The sequence below is a fragment of the Centrocercus urophasianus genome, unplaced genomic scaffold, assembly GCF_019232065.1.
Source record: "Centrocercus urophasianus isolate 14NV4802_14NV808 unplaced genomic scaffold, USGS_Curo_1.0 seq_11, whole genome shotgun sequence".
Taxonomy (NCBI): domain Eukaryota; kingdom Metazoa; phylum Chordata; class Aves; order Galliformes; family Phasianidae; genus Centrocercus; species Centrocercus urophasianus.
In genome coordinates, this window is record NW_024884253.1 from 43,464,473 (window position 1) to 43,490,930 (window position 26,458).

General features: G+C 39.0%; 1 protein-coding gene across 3 annotated transcripts in view; it reads left to right on the plus strand.

The window, feature by feature from the left end:
* Positions 1 to 325: 325 nt before the first annotated feature.
* The window catches only part of SS18 (SS18 subunit of BAF chromatin remodeling complex), a 42,167-nt gene continuing 16,034 nt past the window's right edge, over positions 326 to 26,458 (plus strand). For all 3 annotated transcript variants that reach the window (XM_042838726.1, XM_042838731.1, XM_042838737.1), the window contains exons 1-5: positions 326 to 418; positions 3,603 to 3,679; positions 4,855 to 4,939; positions 18,217 to 18,370; positions 22,314 to 22,535. In XM_042838726.1, the coding sequence (XP_042694660.1) occupies positions 350 to 418; positions 3,603 to 3,679; positions 4,855 to 4,939; positions 18,217 to 18,370; positions 22,314 to 22,535 (607 nt within the window). In that variant the 5' untranslated portion in view covers positions 326 to 349. The remainder of the gene's footprint in view (positions 419 to 3,602; positions 3,680 to 4,854; positions 4,940 to 18,216; positions 18,371 to 22,313; positions 22,536 to 26,458) is intronic.

Genomic DNA, 26,458 nt, shown 5'->3' on the forward strand with positions numbered 1-26,458 from the left:
GGCGCTGAGCAGAGCGGGGTCGGAACGTACCAACGCCGCGACAAAGAGAGGGGTGGCCGACCACGTCGGCGCGGCGTGGGGCGGCGGCGTTCGAACGGCGCGACCGGCTCTCGGTCCCGTTGCTTCGGCCAAGCTCCTAGAAGCGCCCAGCGGCCTTCGTGGCTCCCTTCTCGCTGTCGAAAAGCGGGGAGGAGTCCAGGCCCACCTTAGCTTTTCCCCGGCGGGAGCGGGCTGTGCCGCCCCGCCCCCCGCGCAGCTCCGTTCCCGGATCGCGGCCGCCTCCCGCCGCCGCGGGGTGCGCGTGAGCGGGCGGGCGCGGGTTGGGCCCTGCTGGCGGCAGCGGCGCGACATGTCGGTGGCGTTCGCGGCCCCCCGGCAGCGGGGGAAGGGCGAGATCACGCCGGCCGCCATCCAGAAGGTGAGGGAGTGCCCGGGGCTTCGCGCCGCGCGGGGACGGCCGGGCGGAGCGAGGCTGAGGCCTCGTTGCGGTGCGGTGGAGGGCTGCGGGCTGAGGGCCCGGCCGCACTGATGGGGGCCGTGCGAGGCCGTCAGGGAAAACGAGCCGGGCCCTACGTAACTGCGGGCTCCGCGGGGCGAGTGCTGGGGCCGCCGCGAAATAAGGCCTTCTCCCATTCTGCTCCTCCTCTGAAGCTTAAAGGGAAGCGCTATGGCCGGCGGCCGTGACGGGGCTGCTGCGGGAGGGAGCGGCGAGAGGGAAGCGTACCTGTGGTGTGTTGGGATGTCAGGGGGAAATTCTTTACAGAGAGAGTGGTGAGGTGCTGGAACAGGCTGCCCGGAGAGGTTGTGGATGCCCCTTCCCTGGAGGTGTTCAAGGCCAGATTGGATGGGGGCCTGAGCAGCATGGTCTAGTATTAAATGGGGAGGTTGGTGGCCCTGCCTGTGGCAGGGGTGTTGGAGATTCATGATTCTCGAGGTTCCTTCCAACTCTGGCCATTCTGTGATTCTGTGTTCTAAACTTGGTATTCCGTGTTGGCAGAGGTGAGGGAGTGTGCTTCGGTTCAGTGCTGTGCTTTGGGACTTAACCATAGGCCCTCGCTGTCACCAGTGCAACTCTTGCTCTGAAATCTCTCCCACTCACGGTGGCAAGCTCCTTGTGTGGGAGCTCATCAGATACAATCAGCTTCTGGCTTAGGAAAGAGCGTGGGAGTCAGCAAGGTGTTGCGGGCTCAGGGTGTCATGGAAGACCTGGGGCTACGGTGTAGCCTTACACAGTACCACAGAAGTCTGTGCTTCAGAAGTGAGGGTGGGAAATGCGTATCCACCAGGTAGAAAGCTGTCTGCAGGCTGCAGGTCACTGTGTGTTGAATGTAGACAGGTTTTTCTTGTGCTGTAGTCAAGCCACTAATTCAGTGTTAGTGTACTGGCACAACTCTGCTGTAGCTGAAGCTGGAGAATTGTTGTAACTGGCACATGTAAGTTGTCAGAAGTCTTGGAGGTGTCTTCATCCAGCTAGAAACAAGGCTGTCTTGTGATGGCAGACATCTGTAACTTCTTCATAGAACTTTTTTGGTTTTCCATCAGCAACAGCTTGATTGTATCAAACAGTGCCTTTAGTCCTGTCAGGCATACAGTTGTATTCTTATTTGTTTTCCTTTTCTTTCCTCCTAGCTTTATTTATTTATTTTCCCCAAAGATGTACAGCCTGCATGGCAGCACTGAGGAGAACAACCATCTCGCTGGCACTTCCAAATTCTACCTGTATTGTAGAATAGCTCAGATTGGAAGGAGCCTTAAAGCCCTCCCAGTCCCCCCCGTGCCGTGGGCAGGGCTGCAATCCAGCAGCTCAGCTGCCCAGGGCCCCATCCAACCTGGCCTTGAGCACCTCCAGGGATGTGGCACCACAGCTTACATGGGCAGCTGTGCCAGCGCCTCACCACCCCAGGTGCTGACATGCTGCCTTTCTCTAGACAGTTGGAGTCTTTGAGAAGAGCCTTCATTCAAGACTTCCCTAGCAAGTACTCTATATACTATATAAATTGTACTAATTGCTTTTTCCCCAGCTCTTTTTCTGTTGAATTTGGCCACTGCGTTTCCTTAACACTTAATGTTAGCACATATGAAGTATGCCAGTGTACAAGCCTGTCCAGGATCCTCTTAGGTGTGTGCAAATGTAATTCTGCTTAGTATCAGGAGTTCAGAAACTTGGGGTATTGTGGTTCTTGTCTGATTCCTACTTAAGGACAATGTTTCCAGGTCCAGCAATTTTGGGCAAGAACAATTTCTCACTGATTGTTCTACTGTATTTTGGTGAATTGCTAGTTTGAATTTGGGAAGACTCAACTGTTTGAACTGTTTGCTTTATTCTTATCTGGATGTAAATCCTGAGTGAACTGCTTAAGGTTGTAAGGTTTATGATCTTCTTTGTAATAGAGGTGGATTAGTCAAAAGGAATAAAAAAAAAGTTGTTTTTTTGTTTTTTTGGGTTTTTTTTGTAGAATTTGCTGAAGTTGGATTCCTAGGGAAATGAAAATGATGTAATTACAGTGCTTGTGCTTCCCTTGTAGAATTATAAACCTGGCTAATCTCAACCACGTTCAAACTTGAGATGTTTTGATTTGATGTACGGAAGAAGGGAAGAGCCTCGAAGATGATTAAGATTGTATTAGCTTTGTGAAATTCAGTAGCTGAGTGTCATGTCCAAAACATAAGGGGAGGAAAGAGGTGGCCAGATTTGCAGATTTAGGATGTGGCACTTGGTAGGCTGCAAGGATAGAAACCAGTTTTCCACTTAGAGGAACCAAGAAATTGATGTAATATTTTCCATTTAGCTGAGCAGACTTGGTAACTTTGTTGGTAGTTAAGACTTGCCATGGTTTTACTTAATTCCTGTCTGATCAGAGAGCAGATGAGGGGATTAAAACAAAGACACAAGCGTGAGAATGTGCAACTCCAGGAAACCAGGCTGTATATTTTTTCCTGTTTGTTGGCATAGAACATCTTTATTTCCTGTACTTCCTGCAGAAGGCTATGAGACCTGCAATTTCCCATGGTTTTAGAACTTTATTTTCCCCAGAAAAGTAATTAGCATGCGTTCATATCCCCAGACACTTCTGAAATATTGTCTGTTGTGCCAGTTAAACTGTGTTTTAAGAGTAATTACACAGAACATTTATAATGTAAATATGGCCTAACTTTTCAAAGTGTTTCCTTGAAACAATCATGCCTGTTAAGCTCAGTTTCTATCAATTAACCATTGCAATGTCTTTTATTATTGAATTGTTGGTTTCGGAGGGAGAAGAAGAATTTATGCCCCAAGTTTTCAAGTTTGTTCTTCACTTGAGATTACATGAAAACTCAGAATACTTCCCATGAACTTCTTGTAGATGGAATATAGGTATTTAAATAGGGAACATCATAAATGTAGTTATAATAGTGACTTAAAACCCTTATACTAAAACCTATAAAACTAAGGAGGAAGAGCGAAAGAATGTAAGTAATTGGTTGAAGTAGGGCTTTCTGGAATATTAATTTTGTTAGTTTTAAAAAGAAATCAAACTTTAAGAGTAAGACTCATAATTGTCTTCAGTTATTTTTTTCCATAAAGAATGTTACGCTTACCTCAGACTTCTTTGTTGTTTCAGATGCTGGATGAAAATAACCACCTTATTCAGTGTATAATGGACTACCAAAACAAAGGAAAGACATCTGAATGCTCTCAGTAAGACATTAATCCAAATCTACTGTGGACTGGGTGAATTTCCATCTAGATCAGTTGATTTATGTAGCTCACCTTGAAAGAGAACCACGCTGAGAAGATTAGAAAAATATTGCTGCAAATACTGTGGTTAATTTTTTTCTTTGCTGTGTAACTATCATTTCCATCAGTGCAACATTGCAGCTTGAGTACTGCAAGTTGATAGCATAATAACAACAACAAAAAAAAATGGGGACTGTGTAACTGAGAGATCTACCTCTGTGTTGTAATTACAGTTTGGGAAGGAGGTAGCTTTCTTCTCAGACCTTTCAGAACGATACAGTATTTATGCTGTTTACCACTTGCCCAAGAGGAAACTCCACCTTAAGTTTGGCTTGCCAGAATATACCATGTCAACCTGTTGTCTAGTGGGGGTTCTGGAGGGTCAGACAGCTGTGGACCTGGACAGATATTCCTCCATGTGATGACAGATAGGTTATCACAGTGTGGCTGTTGAGGCTATTTCTAAGAGGCTGGTAATCTGGGGGGAAAGCTGGGGTGACAAATGGTAGGTATTTTTGTTTCAGGGGATTACTTCTACTGATATGAGTGAAGTGTAGCACACAGTTACTATATTAAGCTGTATGCAAGCCTGTAGTTACGTACTTGTACTCTGCTCCTGCTTACAAGGTTGTTCATTTGACTCTGGGCTGGATGTTGGTACTCTAGAATCTGGTTCTGCAGCAGAAAAAAAATTCAACAGCGGACATTCAGATCTCAGGATCCTGATGGAATGTTATTGCTGTTCTTGGTCATGATTCATAACGATATGATACCTTGTATCTAGGGACATAATAGAAAGAGCTCTCTTTCCCCAGTGTTTCTGTTGGAAATAATGTCAAACTGACGCACTCATACTCTAAATGCCTCCTAGTGACTTTGCTTAGGGTAGGAAGTGAAGCAGTCGAGGTCACCATGTTTTAGATTTAATTTGCAGTACAGAAACTGTAGAGGACAAGCCAGACTTGGCAGAGAAACTGGGAAAGGTTGGTCAGTAGGGAGATGTGAGGAAAGGATGTAGGATTCCTAATAACCGTACTCTTGTAAGCTGTTGGAAGTTGTTTCTTGACATGTATAGAGTTGAATTCCAAGATTGTCACTGTGACTTAAGGCCTCTTTTCCTTTGTTCGTTTTGGTAGATACCAGCAGATGCTACACACAAACTTGGTTTATCTAGCTACTATAGCTGACTCCAACCAGAACATGCAGTCTCTGCTACCAGCAGTAAGTACAAAGTAGCATAAAACCAAGGGACTAGGTGTAATTCAGATTCATGGGGAGGGGGAGATGTTTGAAAAACTGTCCAAATAGTTAGTCTGCAATTTACTACACAGCGAATACAAGATAGAATGTCTCTTCTTGTCAAATTTGAAGTCTCGTTAGCTCACTGCTTATATTATACTCACAATCTGAGTTATTTAACTGAAGGCTTATGGACTGGGATTAAACATGCTGTGCGTGCAGGTTGTCTGGTTTGGCTTATAGATGACTTTGATTTTTCTCAACTAAGAAGTCTCCTGGTGTGGCTCTTGATCAGCTCCTACGACAGTATTCTCTTTTTCCCTCTACATCAGAGAAAAGTGAGGTGTTTAGTTTTATTTTACTTCTTGTTTTCTGCTGGAATATTATCTATTCTTGAACCTTCATGGAATGGGGTTGGGTAAATATCAGCTTTGAGGTACTTTAGGTGAGTTTCTTAAATTCTTTCCTTCTCTCCTTTGTCACAAAGCAACCTGTATGCCTTATTGATCGTGCTAACTTGTGAGAAATAAGGTTGTGTGGGCTTATATTGAAACACTGCATAGGTTTAGAATTGAAGCATTTGTTGGATAATGCTTGCTTCTTTTAAAAAATCTGTATTTTCTCTGAATCTGTATCGCTGAACTTTTTATTTCATAAGATACCACCAGTTTTTCCCCTATTTTTGTTGTTTGTAGAGTGGCAAGGAAAGATGCAATAAGCATTAAAACAACTTGCTATCTGGTTGTGGTTTTGTGTTAATAGGAAAGCTCTGGGAGTTCACTGCGAGTAACACAAGGAAGTTCTTTTGTTTTTTAGTCATAAGACTTTTCTTGAATTAATATAGTCTTGATTCATTTCTGTAATATGAAGCTAAAAAGAATGTCTATAAAACATCCATTCCTAGATACTAGTTCTTACCAACTGAAATTGAATTACTTTTTCTTTGGTCTCTGGAGAAGTGTTCTCCAATCATTGCTACTAGCAAAGCATCTTTTCAAGTTGGTACCTAGAGGACTATAGAAATGGTGCTTCATTATGTCCAACCTGTTGTGCCTGTAGAGGCTTCTCTTTATAAATCCAAGCTTGTAGCTGTGGGGGAAGGGAAGGAAACCTTTAAGAAGGCTGTATATGTTACTCATCTAATATGTTCTTGGAGGCTTAATTCATATCCTGGTTCTGATGACAACTGGAAATGAATTTGACCTTATTCTAGTCCCTGGTGCACAGCTGCGTTGAGTGTGGTGACATTCTCTTAACAAAAAAGTGAGGATAGGGCCATGAAAGGTTTTTGCAGACCAGGACTGAAGTGCATTTCTGCTCCTCAACATAAGGAATATTTTTCAGCAGTGACAAAATAGTACAGTGTTTTTTCTCCTTTGAATAACTGGATAGGGAATACAAAGGTAATACAAAGTTAAGTTCAGACGTTCAGTCTTAGTGAAGTGTAGACTCTTTCACCTACCAAGTAAAATCTTTGAAGACTTGCTTGAAATGGGATAACTTAATCAGATAAGAACAACTTTTTGTTGCAGTTCTTGGAAAAATCATTCTTTAAACAATCTATCTTTCCAATGAATTTTAGCCAGCAGAATTTGGGTACGTGTGAGCTACTGCTTGTTTAATATAAGATAAATTTCTTCAAGCTTGCTTCATTTGGTTTTTCACTTAAGACCTAAGGAAGCTTATGAAGTGTTACGTTTCAGTTCACCACACTTTTGTGGCAGCATTTAAACAGTCTTAATAAAATTCAAGTTTTGTGGCTGACACCAATGAAGTTTGAAGCAAGACAATGTGTGTGAACATTTTTTAAGTAGTAGAATATAAAAATTTCATGGTATTGCAGTTGCAGTAGCTTCTCGTATAATTTAAGAGGGCTAGCCTCTGGGCAACTTCTGAAGTTAGGTTGTATCTGATCTGTTCCTATCTGCAGGATCTTCTCTGATGTAAACTACACTTCTTTTGTTATTTAAATTTTATCTTTTAATGCACCTCTCATAAAGTTTCAGACCTTAATATTTACTTGCTATAAAATATTGTGTGTCAATATTGTCGCTTTTAAAATGAGCAAAAGATCTAAATGAAAACTTAATTCTGGGTCCAAGTTGGCTTGCCTTGTAACTTCATTTTATCCTCTCATGGTTGTCTGTGGATTTCACATTTGAGTATTACTTGACAAAAATGTTTGCACTGTGTTCTTTTTCACACTTTGCCTGGACTGTTAAAGGTAATTGCTGCCTTTTTCCTGTGTTTTGTATTAAACAGATTGGATGTTATATAAAAATGATGAAATGCTGCTTTACTCCTTGACTGTCTTTCAGAATGCACAATTGTAATAGAATGATTGTACATCTTTTCTAAAATGAGCTTGATATTGCATGCAAGGAACAAGATAAGTCTTAACGTTAAGCAAAATTATAGTGAACCAACCATGTTGCAAAGATAAATGCTTTCAAGGGCCTGGACATAAGGAAGAGTTGTAACAGATGAAGTAAGCATTGCAGGCACAGAGAGCTGGAAAGACTTTGAAGCTCCGATGTCATAATTTCTTGTTGAATATTATACAACAGAAACATTTACAATGTGTGACTCCTGTTACAAGAGAGCTTCCTGCATATCAGAATACAAAGGAAACGTGAGGTTGATCTCCTTGAGTTGACAAGCAACAGCAGTGTCAATAGCAGGGTTGCTCAGAGTAGTGTCTTCTGAACAGGATGGGAGTGGTGGCTAAGTCTGCTGTTGATACCACCTTTTGTTGCCTCTTACTAAGTTTACAGGTGCTTGCCTTGGACAGCAGTGGAAAATCTGTTTACCATCATTGGGTAAGCTTTCCCAAAAGAGCTTGTGTTGTGTTCCTTGCTTTACACGTGTATTTGGTTTCCTTTGGTCTAAGTTTAAGGGAAGTAATAGGGAAATATTGGTGTCCTTAAAATGCATAGAACAAAGATGCAATTAAAAGTCATTACTAGGACTTTAAGACAACCCCCACCCCCAAATAGTAGTGTGCATGGAAATAATGTGTCCTGAACTACACGATACCTAAAATTACATCTTGCTTTCTCCAACCTTTATTTTAGTTCTTATGTTTTCTTGAGAGAATGGCATTAAAAGTTATTGCCAACTGTTGAATGAAAATAGACTTACCTGCTCAGGCCTTTTTCCTCTCCTGTCCTACTGCTTTTTACCAGGAATCCATGAGAGAACAACTCATGATGATAACTTTCCTGAAAGAAATAGAGGGAAAGTTTTGTTCTGCATGTGTGTGCATGTTAGTGGTTTTTATAACTGCAGATAAAGAGGTCTACAGGAATTATTAGGTAGGAAACTTTCTCTTTAAACACAGAAGTTTCTCATATGCAGCGCAGCTTGCCTTCAGCCAGTACGCAGGGCTCTTGATTTCTGTGTATGCTTCAGGATTGTGATGAAAAGGAAGGCTAATGATTGTCACTAACTTTCTTATAAAAGCGAGTTAACTCCCCTGACAAACCAGATTCCGCATATGAAGTGACTTGCAGGAAAGCTCAGTGCTTGAGTTATAGGAAAATGTATGCGTATCATTAATTTTTTTCTTGTTATTGTAATATTGAGAAGTTCATTAATAAAAATCAATGCAGTGATTTTTTTCTTGCTTGAGAAATTTCTCTCAAAAATAAAGCTGCTTCTAGGACTTGTGTGATTCTTCTGTTTTTCACAATGTAGTTCCATCTTGTCACAGTTCAAATTATTTTTTACTAATTAGTTCTAATATAAAATGGCGTATTTTTTTTTTTTAAATAAACACACCTTTTCAACAAAAACTGAAATGATGCTTACTTCCAAGGAAACAGAATCAAGAGGTAAAAATTAAGTAACACTACCAGCACCTGACTAAACTCTTCCTTAAGCTTCACAGATTTGCAAAATGTCTTTGAGTGGAAGGGACCCCAAACTTTCTTAGTGGGAGACAGTTGTTTTTTGCTATTTTTGGTGAGGGGAGGGTTTTTTTTTTTTAATAGTGAAGAGTTCAGGTGGCTGAATGATAGTCTACACTTAAGTACTTCTCAAATGGGTGCTATTCAATCTATGCATCTGATATATTTGGGGATGTTATTAGCTTACAGAAATAATGTGGAGACCTAGGAAATGCTAGCACTTCCAAGTTCCTCGGTGTGCACTTTTTTTTTAAAGAGTCCTTCATTCTGAACATAAAATTGACCTTAAATACATGCTAATTAGAAAAAAAAGCAAGATACCATCCATAACAATTTTAATAACTTAAAGTAAAATTTACAAGTGTAACTGAAGTTCCTAAGAGTGAAAGGGATACTGAATTAATGAGACTTGTGTCCAGTTGTACTCTAAATGTTTGAGACAGTCTTGTCTCTTCTGTATGATGTGGAAAATCTGTTAGTGGTGTTTTCTTTCCTCATGATCACTACTGGCATCAGTCTTTGAACTTTGGGCTTAATTCTTCACACACTGAATGAGAGGGTTGAATTATTTTCAAAACAGAGACTGAAAGCAGTAGGAGTGTTACTCTGGATGAGCCTTTCAGAACATAAGTCCATGAAGAACACAAGTTCACTTGTGAATTGAATTAATAGGCAACAGGGTGTAAAAGATTCAGTGTTTCCTGTCATGAGGCAAGTGAGTGATTAGTTAGAGTGGAGCATGAATTTTTGGAGAAAAAAAAAATCACTCCTATTAAATGTTTAAAAAACAGTTTTCAAAAAGTATTCTAGAAAAGTACTGTATTTTTGAAAGACAAGACTCTAGATAGGAGATGACAGTAATAGTAACCAAGCTAAAATCCCTGAAAAAAGGAGGAATGGTGTGGCATTCATATTCTTTATACTGCACAGGTACACTCCAAGGAGGATTTCTGTCACTGTCAGTGCTCTTAAAAAGAAAAAATTTAGATGATTCTGCTTGGTGTGAAGTTTCACATTAAAGTAACTTAAATAGGAAAACAATTTCCCAACTCCCCTTGAATGAGAGGCAACCAGAGCAGCTCTGTTTGGCATAGTTAAATTAAGCTTTGTGTTCTGTGTTGTTACTAGAAGTTACCAAGCTAGTGGAAATGTTGAATTGATAATAACTAACTTGTTCCTACAAGGGCTTTGTTCCTTTTCTCTGTTTTGTGAGCCAAAGGTGCAAATGGTATGACCCCTCTGATGATGTCCATAGTCTCAAGTAAGGCTGTCTTTGTTGCTAAATGAAAAATTTGGGAATACAACTAGAACCTTCCCTTTATGAGGAGGAGGTCTTGTAAAACTATCAGTATTACAAGCATGTTAGAAAACTTAAGAGCCAAAGAGTCAGATTTCCTGTAGCATAGGTTTGGTGAGCTGTTCCTCACCTGGTTGGTTTGTTGACTTTCTATATCAAGAAATCTGTAAGTTGTGCTGTATCTTTTGGGGCCAGTAGAGTCATCCTTCTCAAGCAAAAGAAAACTATATGCGATACATTTCTGAAAGAATTCTCAGATTGTGGATCCTCATGTTATCCATTTTTCCAGGTGGTTTGTTTTACTGCAGAGAGGCTTTTGAAAGTTGGAAAGAAGTTTGGCTGTTGGATAAGTTTCCCATTCTCTTTACCTGGTTAAGCTGATATAAGCAGTGCTGCACTGTCTTCAGATACAGTTCTGCTGCATTTTGTTTTTGTTTGATGAACCTATCTGGAAAAGTCAGTGGAATAATTATGGAGAAAGGGGGATAGTCTCATTCTGAATTAAATCAGATTAACTGCAGGACTGTATAGATGACTGTGTCAGCAACACCAGTAGGGTAGTATTAGGAAATGGAGAGCAGCTGCAAGGAGCACCACCAGCACTTATCAGAAGTTCTTACTAGAATGTGGGGTTTTGAGATGTTTCCATGTTATGGGTGGATTCACAGAGCACTTGAAATAAGAGGATGGCTGTGACTTCTGTAAGCTACTCTGCATATATTGCTAATCAAGTGTGTCCACATGGGGAGCTAGTGCACTGTGCACGAAGAATTACAACTTCTGTGGCTGATGCAGAAATCACTAAAACACAATGACCAATTTGATTAAGGTTATGTTCTAAAATGTAATTCTTGTGTTTGAAGATGTGATTTGCCTCCCTTCAGTACAATATTTGAACAATACATCTCTGTCTCAGCCCAAGACAGTTTGCTGAGAGTAGTACAAAGCACACTGGTAATATCAATGTTATTTGTACAGATGCAAGTCCTTTTGACTGTACAGCTTTGCTGCTTCCTTAATGAAACTTACATCAGGTTCAGCAGTAGTCTTTATGCTTTAATTGAGTTTTCTTAACATCTGCTAGCTGAAGTAGAGATGGAATTTTTCCATTTTACATTAATAAATATGAGCAAAACCTGTAAATATTGGACCAGGTCTTAAAGCATCTTAAAAAGAGTCAGGAGATTAATGGTTATGAAATGGAAGTCTTCTGATATAAACAGCATTTTGTGGAGCAGCTACAGAGCACCTCTTCATCTGTCTGGTCCCAGTAGCTGAAGGTTCTCTGAGTGAATGCCCGCACCCAACTTATTCCTGGTCTTTTACAACAAAATCATCTGAATTTGTACCAGATTATTTAGCTTTCTATTTAAATGATTTCTAGTTACATCAAGAGTTAAGAATTCTGTGTGATTACTTTTTGAGTATCAGAAGAGCTATTACTGTATAGAGAAAGTATTTTAAGGTTAAATTTTCAGGCCCTTTGGATAATCAGTGAATATACAGGTGTTATAATTAAGGAATATACAAGAGAGTTTGGCTAAGCAGATTATTACACCAAAAAAGAATAGATAGGGGGCTTACCCTTGTCCTGGGCTCACTGGAAAACTCAGAAAGGAGGAATCTCCAGAAAACAATCCTTCCCCTCTGGTAGTCAACTTTTAAATGGGGTCTAGGAGAGGTGGAGCCAAGCTCACCCCTTCCAGCAGCACGGGTGAATTGCCTTCACCTGTGCTCCCATGGCTGATTCATTGCTCACCTCAGGTGATCAATCAGAGGTTCAGGCCGTGATTCAGCAGTTCCCACACACACTTAAAATGGAGTTAAGGTATATTTGTACAGTGAAATAGTTTTAGGCTGTCATTTACACAGTTTGAAACAACTGAAGATTCCAGTTTTCTCTTGAACAAAGTGCATAATTGCTACATTACAAAATCTTGTAACTTTTGATTCACATATTAAGTCAGAGTATTTCTGATTGTTGAAGATATTTGTATAAATTCAGACTTAAGAACTGGTTGTCATTCTACATTTAGAATTCCTTTGCTGGTGTCACAACTACTTCCAATAACGATATAAGTTGCATTTGTAATTTACTTTTTAGTTCAGATTGTAAATGTTTTTTCATGTGGAAGTCTCTATCCCCAAGAATTACGCTTTCTGAGAGTTTATATAGGTTGCAGGTTTTTTTGTTGTTGTTTTTCCATCTAAGATATTCTCAGTACAAGAATACTCTGCTTCTAGTAGAAAAGTCATAACCCAATTAAATGAATCTTAGTGTTTTCAAGTCTTGGAGATGTATTCCTTTATGATCTTATTTCCCACTCTGACACCTCACTAAGTATTCTGCTGTGTCATCACCATCTATCAGCAGGGTGCTGTTCTCTGAGGCTGGGACAGGTGCTGTGCTATTAGCAATGTGATATCCCAGAGTACCTCCTGGGATAGGATATTTTGCTTTGCAGAAAATGGTATTTGAGAGCTGAAAACAAAGGTGATCGATTGAATCCCAAGTTAGAGCTCCTGTTAGAAAGATTAGAAGACTTTTATGTTGGCACTGCATGTAGCTTGTAATTGTTATTCTGAGAGAATTTCAAGAAAATTGAATTTGTGGTAGTGTCCTTTAAATATCTATTGCTATGTGTATTGATCTTTGCTTCAGCATATGCTGAACTGTATTTCCTGACTTGTACATTTTTATTGCTTTAAGTTTTCTGACTACTGAGTTAGTATTCCATCATTATGATGCGTAATCAAAACTTTCAACCTACTGCTGGTGGTAAGAAAAATCTGGTATTTTGGCACAGGGCAGGAAAGAAATGATAGATAAAAGTTCCAGATGTACAATTCCACCATGACACATTTTTGTTTGATTTCTTGCATTTGATTTATTTTATTGCTTGAAAGAAAATTGCCAGTAAAAAGCAGTTTGACTGTTGTTACGAGTTTTTGCTTTCAAATAACTTCTAAGATTTGTTTGCTGAAAACTGTCAGCTGAAATCCAGTGTTTATTTTTCTTGCCTTCTTTTTTAACTTGTAATTGTAGGCCAGTTTCAGTCTTACTCTAGTTTAGCTTTTCGCAATTAGGCAACATAGTTTAAACTTTCTGTCATGCTCTGATAAATCATAAATGCTTATGGTGTCTTTGAATTGCAATCTGTTTTTGGGAACATGACCCAAAAATCAGTGTTTAGCAAGCAAAGGTACTTTTAATGCTTATTTTACTTCAAATTTTTTAATTTACTTCTTATTTGTTTAACATTTTCTACTTCATAATTGGAATAAAATTAGGGGAGATTTTAATATTCATCCCTTTCTGTCTCTTATTCAGAAGAATGAAGAAAGTAGCCTTTCCTCTGGTTCTTTCAACCTAACGACATTTGGATGTGATCTTATCCGAATGACTGAATGTGCAGGGTTCAAGTTGAGTCACTTTGCTTTCACAGTGTTGGGGTTTTTTTCTTCCTTATTTTCGTTTTTATTCAAGTATTTAGCTTTTGAATGTTGTGGTAATTTTGTACTTCAGAAGGTCTTTATCATGGTTACTGTATATTACCAGGAACTGTCAATTTAAAAAAGAAAAAAAAGGCTAAGTGACCCAGGTTTACTTCCTTTTAATTAAAGATGATTTAAAAGAAGTGTTCTACCTCTGAAAGCTTGGAATAACTGTGATAGAAACAGGGAAATTGCCATTTTAAAACAATTTTTTCTTCTTTTTCTTCCGTCTGCGGCAAGCAGAAAGATGCTGTAGAGGAATTTCACAGGGGAATAATTATATCTGCTGGAGACACTTCTTTTTAATTGCTATCAGGTAGTTGATTGGTTTATGACCCTGACATGAAAGCTTACAGCACCCTTTAAAAATATTATATATAACGTAACTGTCTCTATCACATACATGTATGTGTAATTATCTCCAAATCCTATTTAAACCTTGTTCTGATGTCTTGTGTTGATGAATTCCTCAGGTTTTTGTGATTTAGACGGTGTCTCATATGTTTAATGTTATTCCTCAATTTATTGACTGTTCTCCTGGGGTTTTCTTTGTTGTTAAAACATAAATTGGATGATCTACTTTTTCTGTAGATCATACATTAAATTGTATTTCTGACATATCCTCTTATGTTCATTTCCTTTCTCTGTAAAAATAAAAATCTGTCATTTTTGATTTGTTTCAGGTAAAAGAAATTCAAAGTCTTTAATCACTGATTGCCTGTCTTTGGAGTCCTTTTGCTTTTATAGTATCTCTTTGTGATTGCTTTCCCTGAACCAAACATGTGTTATTATCACAAATGCCACGGCATTTTATTTTTTATGTTTTATACCTGACTTTTGTTAAATCGAGCATTGAAGATGATCAGAAAGTAGATCTGTGTATTTTGAGTGGTTTTAATGGAATTTTTCTATTTTTGTCTCACAAAACTCTCCAGGTAGTTGTCATTTTTTTTCCCAGATCAGTTCCAGTGTTAGTTCTTGCAGAAGAAAAAGTGGTTCTAAACTCGGTGTAATCGTCTTACTTTTTTCCATTTGAATTTCACTCATTCTTATTTTTTTTGTTCTACTTTTTGTTCTACTTATTTTTTCTTTCATAATATTGAACAGTTAATATTGTAACACCTTCAAATGTTGGCACTTATTATTAAATATTTTCAAGAGATCTCTGTATGTTCCTTTATTCTTTGACCTTCGTGTATTTTCTTTTTTCTTCTCATTGGGTAGTTTCTGATCGATTACAGCGTATATCCACGTACAATATTTAGTCTAAAGGCTTTGTCAAAAAACTCGTATTCAGAAGTTTTTGTTGCGTATACAACTAAGCATTTTGTATTTATATTTTTGAAGAATTTGAATGAAGTAAAGTGACATAACTTGCCTGTATTGATGGTTTACTGGCTCATCTCTTTCATTCTTGGAATTTTATCGTTCTCTGTTTGGTTTTGTCAATATGCTTGTAGCTTGGAGAGCAGGGTTCACAAATCTGGGGGATTTGTGGCTCCTAGAATCAGTCCTACTAGTTTTTATGGCAAGAGTATAGTGTTCACTATCTGGTTATTTCATGTAGTACTTCATATTATTTTTATATAATATTATTTATTATATAAATAATAGTTTACATTATGTTCAGGAATCTCAGATGGATTCACACAGGTCTTTGGGCTGTTGACATACACAGATGCTGCTCTAGATAAATTATGAGGGCCGCACTGAAATTAATTCCTCCTATTTAAATATGTTCGCCAGTAGCATCAGAGGCAGATATTGGTGATATTGTTGTTTGGTAGGGATTGAACCTTTCCACCAGTATTCTGTTACATTTTGTTACTGTGTCACAGACAGCAGCAGGGGTTGATCTGACAGAATGGTGTCTGACGCTGAAGTGCGTCTGAAACAAAAGTGTGTCCTTGGGTTCCCTCATACAGAAAAAATGGCATATCTGATATTTGTTGATGCTTGCTGAATATTTATGGAGACCAAACAGTGGATGTGAGCACAGTGAGGAGTGGGTGGTATGTTTCAGCAGTGGTGACAGCCACATGCAGCAAGACAAGGCATTATTGCAAATGGCCATGCAGAGCTGTGACACCATTAAATGAAGGGTGCCTTGATCAATTCATCTACATAAATTGTTGAATTATGACCAGGAAACTGTGCATGGAGCTGAACGTCCACTTCAGCTTGTTGGAAACAACAGTGGCAACCTTGGAATATTAGAAAGTTTGTGCCAGGTGATCCCAAGAATGTTCACACAGGAACAGAAAGAACACCATATGCAAGTTTGTGAGAACCTGTTGAGCCAATGCAAGGCTGAAGATCACTGTTTGTGGATCACATCGCTTTACCGTGAGATGAGATGTGGTGTCACTACTGTGAGTTGGAGTCAAAACAGCAGGCCACGGAGTGATGAGATGTGAATTCCCCACTGAAGAAAATGTTGAAGACGCAGCCATAAGTCTGTAAAGTGATGTTCTCTGTCTTCTGGGATAGGAAAGGAGCAATCTTTCTATATTTCCTAGAACCCGAGCAAACCGTCAACTCTGACCAACCTGAGCTGAAGGCTCATACTTACGGAGTCAGGCCACAGAAGAAGACAGACTTTCTCTTGCAACACAATAACACCAGGGCCTATGGGCAACGTTTTCCTATCAACACCATCATACACCAACAACACCAGCTATGAAACAGTGGGTCACCTCCACCGGTGTAGATTTTTACGTGCAAGGCATGCAGGCTCCTGTTCATCACTGGCAAAAATGGAGGACTATTAGTGATGACTGTCGAAAAACAGTGTTTCGTAGCTGAGGATTTGCTCTGTCAAGAATGTTATTGTGCTGTTTGTAGTTATTGTAGTTTCCATGGAAGTAAATAGGAGGCATTACTTTCAGAGCAACCTATGTACTTATTTACATTTTTCTTCATCTTCTTCCTTCCTCCTCTTCAGAAAAGCCTTTCTTTGATTTCCTGAGGTATTTTTAAAAATATTGCAGGGAAAATAATACTTGCTTGAGGTATTTGAAGAAATGTTGAGGGAATAAATTAGCGCTGTTCCCTCCTTTCCTGTCTCCAGGAAGTGACTACATGTCTCTGTAATGCATGTGTATTAGAGCCATTCAAAATCTCACGTTGGAAGGGACCTACAAGGATCATTGAGGCATCCCCTGACTCCACACAGGACCACCCAAAATTCAAATCATATTTCTGAAGGTGCTGTCCAAATGCTCCTTGACTTCCAGCAGTTTAGGGCCGTGCCCACCATCCTCCAGGTGCAGAACCTTTTCCTAACCCCCAACCTGACCCTTCCCTGATGCAGCTCCTTGCTATTCCCTCAGTCCTGTTGCTGTCAGCAGAGAGATCTGAATCCTCCTGCTTAGTGCTCTTACTGCAGATTTGCCATTTCCAAGGCAAAAAAACAGGTCCTGCTTTACACTCAGGTGTAAAGAGTTGCTCTTTTTAACATAATGTTCTTTGTCATTATGAACATCCTTATGAGTAGGTTTAGTGATAAGTGGGGCTGTACTAAGTAAGGATTTATTTTCTCTCTCTGGTCCTTTCTTTGAAGTGAATTGGGGGAAAATCCTCCCATCATTGTCTTACGGGAAGGAGTTTTGCATAAACTTTTCAGACAGGGTGCTCAAAAGCCAGGGGCCAGTGTTTTCACTGACTCGGATAATTTTTGTTCCCCTGGAAGCATTTGGCTAAGGTGCATGAGGAGAATAGTGCAGTCTCACAGGAGATTTTAATAGGAAAACGAAACTGTCTACTGGCAGTTTCTGTGCCTCCTTACACTGCTGAGTGTAGAACCTAATAGTAAATTCCCCCTTGTATTTGTTGTTTTTCTTGCTCTCCCTCTTTGAACTCTCAAGGTTATTCAGTTATTTTCCTCACAATTTCATTAGGAAATTTGCCAAAAACATCCTTTCTAGGCAGCTGTCTCTGGACCTTTGGAGGCCAGCACTAATGTGCTTCCAGTCTGTAGGGGGTGTTTGGCACAAAATTATGAACTAGGCCTTCAGTGCTTCAGGGGAGAGAGGAGAAGAGATCTCAAGCATTTTACCACACCCAGGTGCAAATTTCTGCTCGTCTATGAGCATTCAGGGGCTTTCATCTCTGGTTGTACCTGCTTTGTCCTGGTGCAAGGTCTGTTAACAGCAACAAATTGTTGATAGGAGGGAATTGTAATGGGAGAATTATTTTTCTGTTGAGCAAACGCTGCTTCGAGGGAAAGCTTTGTGTGGGAAGGACTAATTCTAGCAGTCTTAGGCTGTTCCGATATAATTTTTTAATGAGGCATTGATTTGGTTTTTATTTATTTTAAAGCAATGCTCGAAGGTACCGTGGTGCTGCCCGCTTGCAATAGTTCATGTAAAATGGATGGATATGCTAAAGGTTTTGCCCAAATTAATACTGAATTAAACGTACCGGAAAAAGCAAGGAACGCTTTTCAGTGCTTTTTCATACGCCGCTTAGCGATATAGGCAACTACCGTACCATATGTACATAGAATATATTTGTCAGCCTAACTGCTTCTCTTGTTTGACTAAACTGTCTCCTTCCAGCCACCCACACAGAATATGCCTATGGGTCCAGGAGGGATGAGTCAGAGCGGCCCCCCTCCACCCCCGCGCTCGCACAACATGTCTTCAGATGGACTGGTAGGTGGGGGCCCTCCTGCGCCACACATGCAGAACCAGATGAACGGCCAGATGCCTGGTAAGTTTTTCTCCTCTAAGACATTAACACCAGCGTTGCTTAGCAACTGGAACGACATGGGGGCTCAGGGGATACTAGATTGTTGATGACAAAACTGCTTTGAATGCCCCCGAGTACGAGCTCTCTTAGAGTTTGTTAGCTACAGAGCTACGTGACCTGTATTCAGTGTTTATCAGGCTGCCCTTGGGCTTTGATGTAGCTGACACACAGCATTCCTCTGATGAACAGAACTGGCTAAATTTAGTCTGTTTGAAACCATGCAGTACAGCTGGCTTTAGAAGGCTTACCGGGGAAAGGTATTGGCCTGTGGCTGAGTGAATGCAAATCCTTCCATAAAAAGATAATGTGAAATCATCACAAGTAAATAATTAGATAATAATAAAATAGATTCGTTTTACCCACGTTCAAAACTCACTCCGTAAATACAAGGGAAAAAAATAATTAGTTCACTTTCGTACAGAAAGTCACCAGTTGCCACTAATCCTCTGTGTTCTTTATTATTGAAGACATGTTGAATGGTAAGGGATTTGTAAAGAAACAGCCTCCAGATTATTGTTCTAGGTATAAATTTTAAGTCTTTTTTATGCCATCCTGTTTTGTAATAAAAAGTGCTTGAGAAGTCAAAAACAAAGCAGTGAAACAAGATGATAAAATTCCACATTATGTCTGCCAGTACTGGCTTTGGGCTAACTATTCCCTTCAGCAGTCAGATCAGAAAGGAGGGAGTCCTGGAAAAAGCATGCTTCTTTATAGAGAGGCTGTTTTCCAGAATTTCCACTCATAAAGCCATACTGCCTCTTCGGTGAGAGTTGGCTTTCAACTTAAAATTACATTCCCCAGATTGCTTTTGTTCAGGACCCCTTTTATTTTTTTGTACAGAGGAACTTTTCATACGAAAGCTCTTCAGGGTATTGATTCTTCCAGGAAAGGAAAGTGCTATCAAAGGATCTTTGTATATTCACCTCTCACTGGTCACAAGGATAAGGTCCATGACAATCAACACAGCTTATAACTATGCAAAACTTCAGCTAAAAATATAGAGATAGCTATGGTTTCTAATTTGTGTTCAAATCTTGATAAAATGGATCCTGATAGTGGCAGCTTTTGTAAAAAGAGTAGCTAAATAGCATCAAAAGATCTTGTAAAAGAAGTGAATAATAGAAGATCTAGAGGAGAAGTCAGTTGCATTGTGTGTGTTGGTCATTGTTTGTGCTTGGAAGTAGAAAGAACAATATATGCTAGCTCCTTAAATAGGGCAGAGATATTATGGTTGAGGAGTCTTCTATCCATCTAAGAACCATCAGCTCCCATGGAGAATAACATTGCTTCTCACAAATCAGTCTCTTTGACCCTCTAGTGTAATCATATTATTGTTATTATAATGATCTTTTCCAAGGAGAAGGATTACTAAGTCACAATGTGAGCATAATGTCTTCACTGCAGAGCCACAGGGGAGGAAAGTCACTCCTTAAACACACATATTTTGTAATTAGATAGAATAAGAAAAGAGTGCTTATGAAGATATGTGAAAGGTAAATAGATTTGTTTGGGTATTCACCTAGACAAATGCTTAAAAACAGTTTCCAACTAAGCTTTAATTTAGCCTTTCTTCCCAACATACACCTTTTTTGAATGTCTTTTCTTTCCCATCTGTGTTTAAGGTTGTCTCTGAGGATGTGAAGATAAACAGCTTAGGATGAGGGCATCTCGAATATTGGGAAAGCATGCTAAAATTGCTTCATAGTTACACTCTGGAGAAGGGGAAGGAGAATCATCTCATTAAGTGGATATCTGAATGTTGTTTTTCCTTTAGTGTTTACTAGTTTGTCTGTTTGCGAGTCTTTCTGTATTTTGTAGACACATATTTGCAATTATTTATTCGATGTATACATTTGCTTTCTCTTTATAGGGCACTTAATGTAAGATTGCATAAGATGCTTTATGATAGAAGTCAGGTACAAAACTTTAAATAACTGAAGAGATTATCTGTCCTGAAGGAGTTCAGTGCAAGGCATGAGAATCCAGGGTCAAAAATCACAAGTTGCCTGGAAGAAATAAATTTTAGGCTTTTAAAATTGCTAGCTAAGGATTTCTGGTAGGCCTCATCCAAGTAGGTGCTTCCAGAGGACTAAGTATGAGTGGAAGGACTGATGGGATGATTAAAAGAGCTCTCTAGTAACAGTGCATGAACTGCTGAAAAGTTCTGCCACAGACCTCTCCCATTACCTGAAGGGCAAAGGGTGATTTTTCTTACATTTGTGTTCTGGCTAATAAAGAGCCTGAAGTACTGTTGAGACCCTTAATTGCTTCCCTTGACAGATAAGTGTCTGTATCCTCTTACTGGTGAAGACAGTCAAGACAAGCCTTTTTCAGCCTGTAGTGGAATTCGATGCATCTGTACCTGTGACAGATGATAGGTTTTATCTGGAAAAAAAGAAACCAAAACAACCTTGTGTGAAGAATTCTGTTCATTGAATTTATGATGCAGACTAAGGGTAGGGCATGGATTTAGAAGGAGGTGATAAAAACGTTCTTGCTGATGTCAAATTTTCTCCCTGATTTCTTCAGTTTGTTTGATAAGTAAAAAGTTGAAAGATAAGACGAGCTGTAAGGTTCTGTGACCTTTACCTTGGCAGTGTAGGTATCTTTCCTGAATAATACGTGCTTGTATGTCTCCAGCAAGTTCTTCCAAATTCTTTTTTGCTTCCTACAAATGTAGTCTCAAATGCACTTACAGCTTAGTCTCAGGACTAAGATGCTATCTGTTAGCATTTGAGAGTTAACTTCAATATCAGTTAGGTAAGATACTTATTCCACTAACTTTAGTTTTAACACGGGATCTAATTAGTAAAGTATTTAAAGCAGTTACTTTAATGACAGGTAAGCACTTCTTGTCTCATTCATTCATATTCCTCTTTTCATGTTCTTCATATTTCATTAAGAAAAAATAACTGTTGTGTCCTTATATGCAGGAGAACCTACTGGAGTGTATTGGCAGTGATTTCTCAAATACGTTCTTCTTTATCATTTGCAAGGTTTTTTCCATACTATTATCTTAGCTTTACCTCTGTCCTTTTCCTCTAGCTCCACATTAACAAAATTCTGGTTTTGATCCCAGAAAATACACATGCTGATATTGCCTCTGCCCACTGCTTCTTGAGTGCTTTTTTCTGTTTTGATGCTGCCCTAGACATTAAGTGTAAAATAATTTCCCTAAGGGGCTGGTTTATGTGCTCAACAGCTTCTCTCTTTCTGTCTTCCCTGTTCCACTTCCTGTATTACTGTTTTTCAAAAACATGTTCTACTGTGTACTTGGTGAGCTCTCTAGTATCTGCTGTAGACAATTTCTTCCTTTAAGAAGAAATTTAAAAAACAAAAGCAAAACCATTTCCATGCCCTTACTTTCTGACATTAATCCTGCATCTTCCTTTCCTTAGGAAATAATAACAGAGGAAGAAGTCTTCTTGCAGTCCTGTCATAGTTGCTTGTTACCACAGTCTGGAGCTTTTTTTCACCTTAGCTTTACTTCAGCGCGATAATCACATGGTTTGCGATGATCTCCTCCCTCTCTGTTGTCTGTGTAACACAGTTGGACAGTATTCATGGACAGTATTGCTGACTGTTGTTCTTTGTCATGGTTATCATTTTATTTACTGACTTTCCTGCGTTTGTGGTGGATCTGTCTTTGTACAGTTCAGCAATCTCTGCTTAGTCTTGTTTTGCAGGAGCAGTAAACCTTTATTACTCTTTTCACTTTCCTTGATAAGATAAGCTTGCTTGTTTATTTCAGCAAGGTGTCTTGAAAGTGCAAGAGGATAAACATTCTTAAACGTGTTGTATTTAATAGCTTTATTTTAGTTTTGTGATTTGGTGTGACTGCATTTGTCTGTTGTACAGTGCTTAATATAGAACCCTTTTTCTCCCCCTGCTTTTCTTTTTGAAGGACCTAACCATATGCCTATGCAAGGACCTGGGCCTAACCAACTCAATATGACAAACAGTTCCATGAACATGCCTTCAAGTAGCCACGGGTCGATGGGTGGCTATAATCACTCAGTGCCATCCTCACAGAGTATGCCAGTGCAGAATCAGATGACCATGAGCCAGGGACAGCCGATGGGCAACTATGGGCCCAGACCAAACATGAACATGCAACCAAACCAAGGTAAATGAGGTGCTTGTTTGCTTCTACCAAAAAGTAACTTCTCACTCAGACTTTTCTTAACAGAACTTCTCTTGTAGATTTCCTTCCCTAAATGCATGACCCATCTTTTAGGACTATACATTTCTATTCTCCAATGTGCCGATGAATTTTTATATTTGCAGACACTGTTTTCTGGTGTTTTGTGAGATGGGCTTAAATCTGTTTTCACAGCTTGTAAATTTGAACTACGGTTTAACTTTCCCAGACTTTACACTTCCAACTGTTGTTATTGTTTGAGTTGATAAAAATATATCTGTGCTCTTCAGTCTCTTGGGCGAAGTGAAAAATTCAAGTCTTCACATTTTTGTACCTAATTAATCTTTGTTCTTTCCTGCATGCTGTTTTGGCTCAGAATATCTGTTAGTTGTAAGAAATAAAATTCAGTAGAGTGTAGAGGATTGTTCCTGGTTCTGTTTTCAGAAGATGTCCTTGTGTATATAGTAAAATTCAAAACTAATTTTGTATCTAGGATATTTACATAGCAGAAACTGTTGACGGTATGCTCCTTGGTGAAGTGCAAAGACATCACAGAATTAAAATATTGTATTAGAGTCACAGCAGACCAAATTATTAAAATGTATATATACTACTTATTTATATGAATGTCTTCAAGTCAGCAAAAAAGAGGTATTTTCTGCTTAGCTGTTCGTTTGTTTCTACACTGAATCTAGACATACAACCCAATAGAAGACATCTTGCAGAAACAAGACTTCTGCTTACAGCAAGTTGGGTTTGGGTTTTGTGTGTTGTTTTCCCTTTTTAATCTGTATGAGTTTACACAGACTTATTAGCTGAAGTGTATGATTTGGGTTTTTTTGTCTCCTCATGCTGTAGAACATTTTTTCCTATTTTTAGGATTCTCTTTCTAGTCATTTGGAGGAAAAAAAAAGTACTGCAGTGATACAGGTTCTTCTCACAATATGGTTTTATTGGAGATATAGTGGAGATATAGGCTCCACTTTGTTAGATAGATGCCATTTCTTTCTGAGGTGTACAAATAGAGCAATTTGCACTGATCTGTTTGGTCATTACGTCACTGAGAGGTTCAAAACAGAGGAAAGATGAAGATGATATGAAACCAAAAATGAGTCAAGCTAAACCAGCTATTTCTGCAGCTTTCTTACCAGTAGTGAAAGTGGGAAGTCTGATAAATCTTCTGTTGCCCACATTCTTACTGGCATTTTTCTTAAATTTTAATAGTAAACCAAAAAAGGTAGGTACGTAGCAGAGGAAACCATTATGAGTGTGAATATTTTTTATTCTCAACTCTCAAGTTACCTGTGTATTCTATGCAATACACAATGGAGTCGTTTTGTAACCATTGTAGGATGCTTTATAAAAGACCTGCATATTCTGTTGAAATTTCTTAGTTGCAGAGAGTTAGCAATAAATATGCAGCTGTTTTTGTGAAGGAGCCATCAACTAAGTTGCTCCACAGAAAAAAAACTTACTTTGTGTGACTGTCTTACAGTTTAGGACTAGTGATTATTCCTTCTCAAAACTGTGCTCTTTACTCTTCCTCGTAATATTCCTCTGTTGTATTTTCAGTACTCTGTCAAACATGGAAGTTGCTCATTAGAAGTTAAGCAGAAAAATACTTAAAAGATTTCTGTTCTGAACGAATAATAACACTGAAGTGGCTTTTGGGAATAAAGCAGCGTCTAACCAAATTATAGGTTCAAGAAGAAGAGCAAAACATCTTGTTAGAACATGAGCTAATACTGTTGCCTGTGCATAACGTCACAAGAGTTCCTTCTGTCTGTTTAGGCTCATGGTTTTACATCTTAGTTAAGGCTGTAATTTTTGTGGAAGCTCAACAGAAATGGAGAGTCATTTAGGAGAGTGGGGTGAAAAACTCATTCTTTAAAATATTAATGTTAAACAAAAAACATTAATAAGTAGAGCATTTCTTGTGTAAACCATGAAATGGTTTGTGTTGGAAGAGACCTTTAATGATCAGCTTGTCCAGCCCCCTTGCTTTGGGGCAAGGCTTTGAAACTGGTTCATTAGTAATGGAGGATAATTTAACAGGAAGTTTGTTTTGCTGTTTCAATGAAAATACTGTTCTAAATCAGTCAATTTTCAAATAACAGTGAGAAAATGCTCTTCTGTCTGAAGTTGTGGATGCTTGTAATGTACTGGTAGTTAAGTTTTTTGATACAGGAATATTCCTAGACAAGTTTACTTAACCCTTTTCTCTATCTTCTTCTCTTAATTGTTGTATTTGTTCTGAGATTTTGTGGCAAATTAGTGGAAGCATTTTTTGTATTTTCCCTCTCTTATGGCTCCTAGACAGGAGGAAAAAAATGGCAGTCAAGTCTGTTATAAGTGGTGAGATAGTAATAAAAAAAGTAGGTGGCCAAGGTCCAGTCTGGCTAAGCACAGGGACTCAGCCAAATGCAGTCACTGCAGGCTTCTGATTTAAGTGAATGAGCAGTTAGGAAATGCATTGGGATGCGATTAAAGCAAAAGGTGCATTCTGCTCACAAAGAATCAAAAGTGCTTCTGGTAGGTTCTTGGTGATACCAGGCACAATATCTGCAGGTAGGCAGCAGTCATGTATTGTTTTATGTGTGTTACAGCACGTGCATGTCAGTATGCAGAAAGAAGAGTTAAACTCACGCAACTAGTGAAGGATCTCTCTAGTGCACAACTCTTTCTTAGGAAGTATCCCAGGTACAAGAGCTGCTTTCCCTTCAGTGGCTGGCTCTTACATGAGCGCAGCCTGGCTCCACTCTGGGTCCATCCCTTCTGGTCACATGCGGAGCACAAGTGCCAGCAGTGTGCTCCCTGTGCCTGGGTGCTCAATCACCAGTTAAAGCTGCAACCTAACAGTTCCCCTGCAAGTTAGTAAGTGGATTGAGACTTCCTGATTTCTTCATTAGGACTGCATGCTGCCGTTCAGAAGCAGAAATGAGGCAAAATTTTCTGAACTTTGGTATTGCTGCTAAGAAGCATTTGTGAACTCATAATCACATTTTGCTTCTTTTCTGTTGCAAATAAGACATTCTACTAGTTCTGTCAGTTAATAACAACGCTAACTCAATATAATGCTAAATATTCCAGAAGATAAAATCTTAGCATGTCAAGTTGGCTATTAGAAATTAGTAGATATTTTTGACCATAGTTTTTCCCTGTATGGATTCCTGATCTGTTAAAGGACTGAGTTGAATGGTGAGATTATAATAGCATCTGATTTCACAGGAGTGTCGTGAAAGTATTTTCATTATGAAGATTTAGGCATTTTAGTTATTAATACTATAAGAAAGCCCATGAGTAAATTAGTTACTCTGTCTTCAGAGTTTGAATTGGCATGGCATCTCACGCTGAGCAATTAGGAGGAAACAAAATATTGAATAGCTTTTCAGTGAATAATATCTGTTACTGAATGAGGACAGGACTTGTAGAAAAAAAGCCTGCTATCATATAATAGAAGATGACACTATAATGCATGAAAAGGTTTGATCTAACTTTTCAGTGTTCTTAACATAATGTTTTTTGTGTAGCCTTTAGCAAAACATCTTACTGCATGTACACATTTTGAGAAATACGCGGTTAGTAGGAAAAAACATAAAGAAGTGCTAATTAAGGAATTGAATACTTAGTACAGAAGCCATTGTGGGATTTTCTTTTGGTCTACTCTTTATTGATTTTCACTAGCTTTATGATGTGCTAGCCATAGAAATGTGTTAAATGAGAAAAAGTTTTCACATATGTGGTCAGTCTACTTACAATAGAGTTTTAGTCATTTTGCACTTAAGAAACAGAATATTCTGTGGGTGACTTATTGAGAAAGCTGCTGTAGCAGCCTGGGACATCCACATTAAATATTGGCTACCCTTTCAGAAAGGACAAGAAGCAACAAGAGCTGATTGACTAGGGGG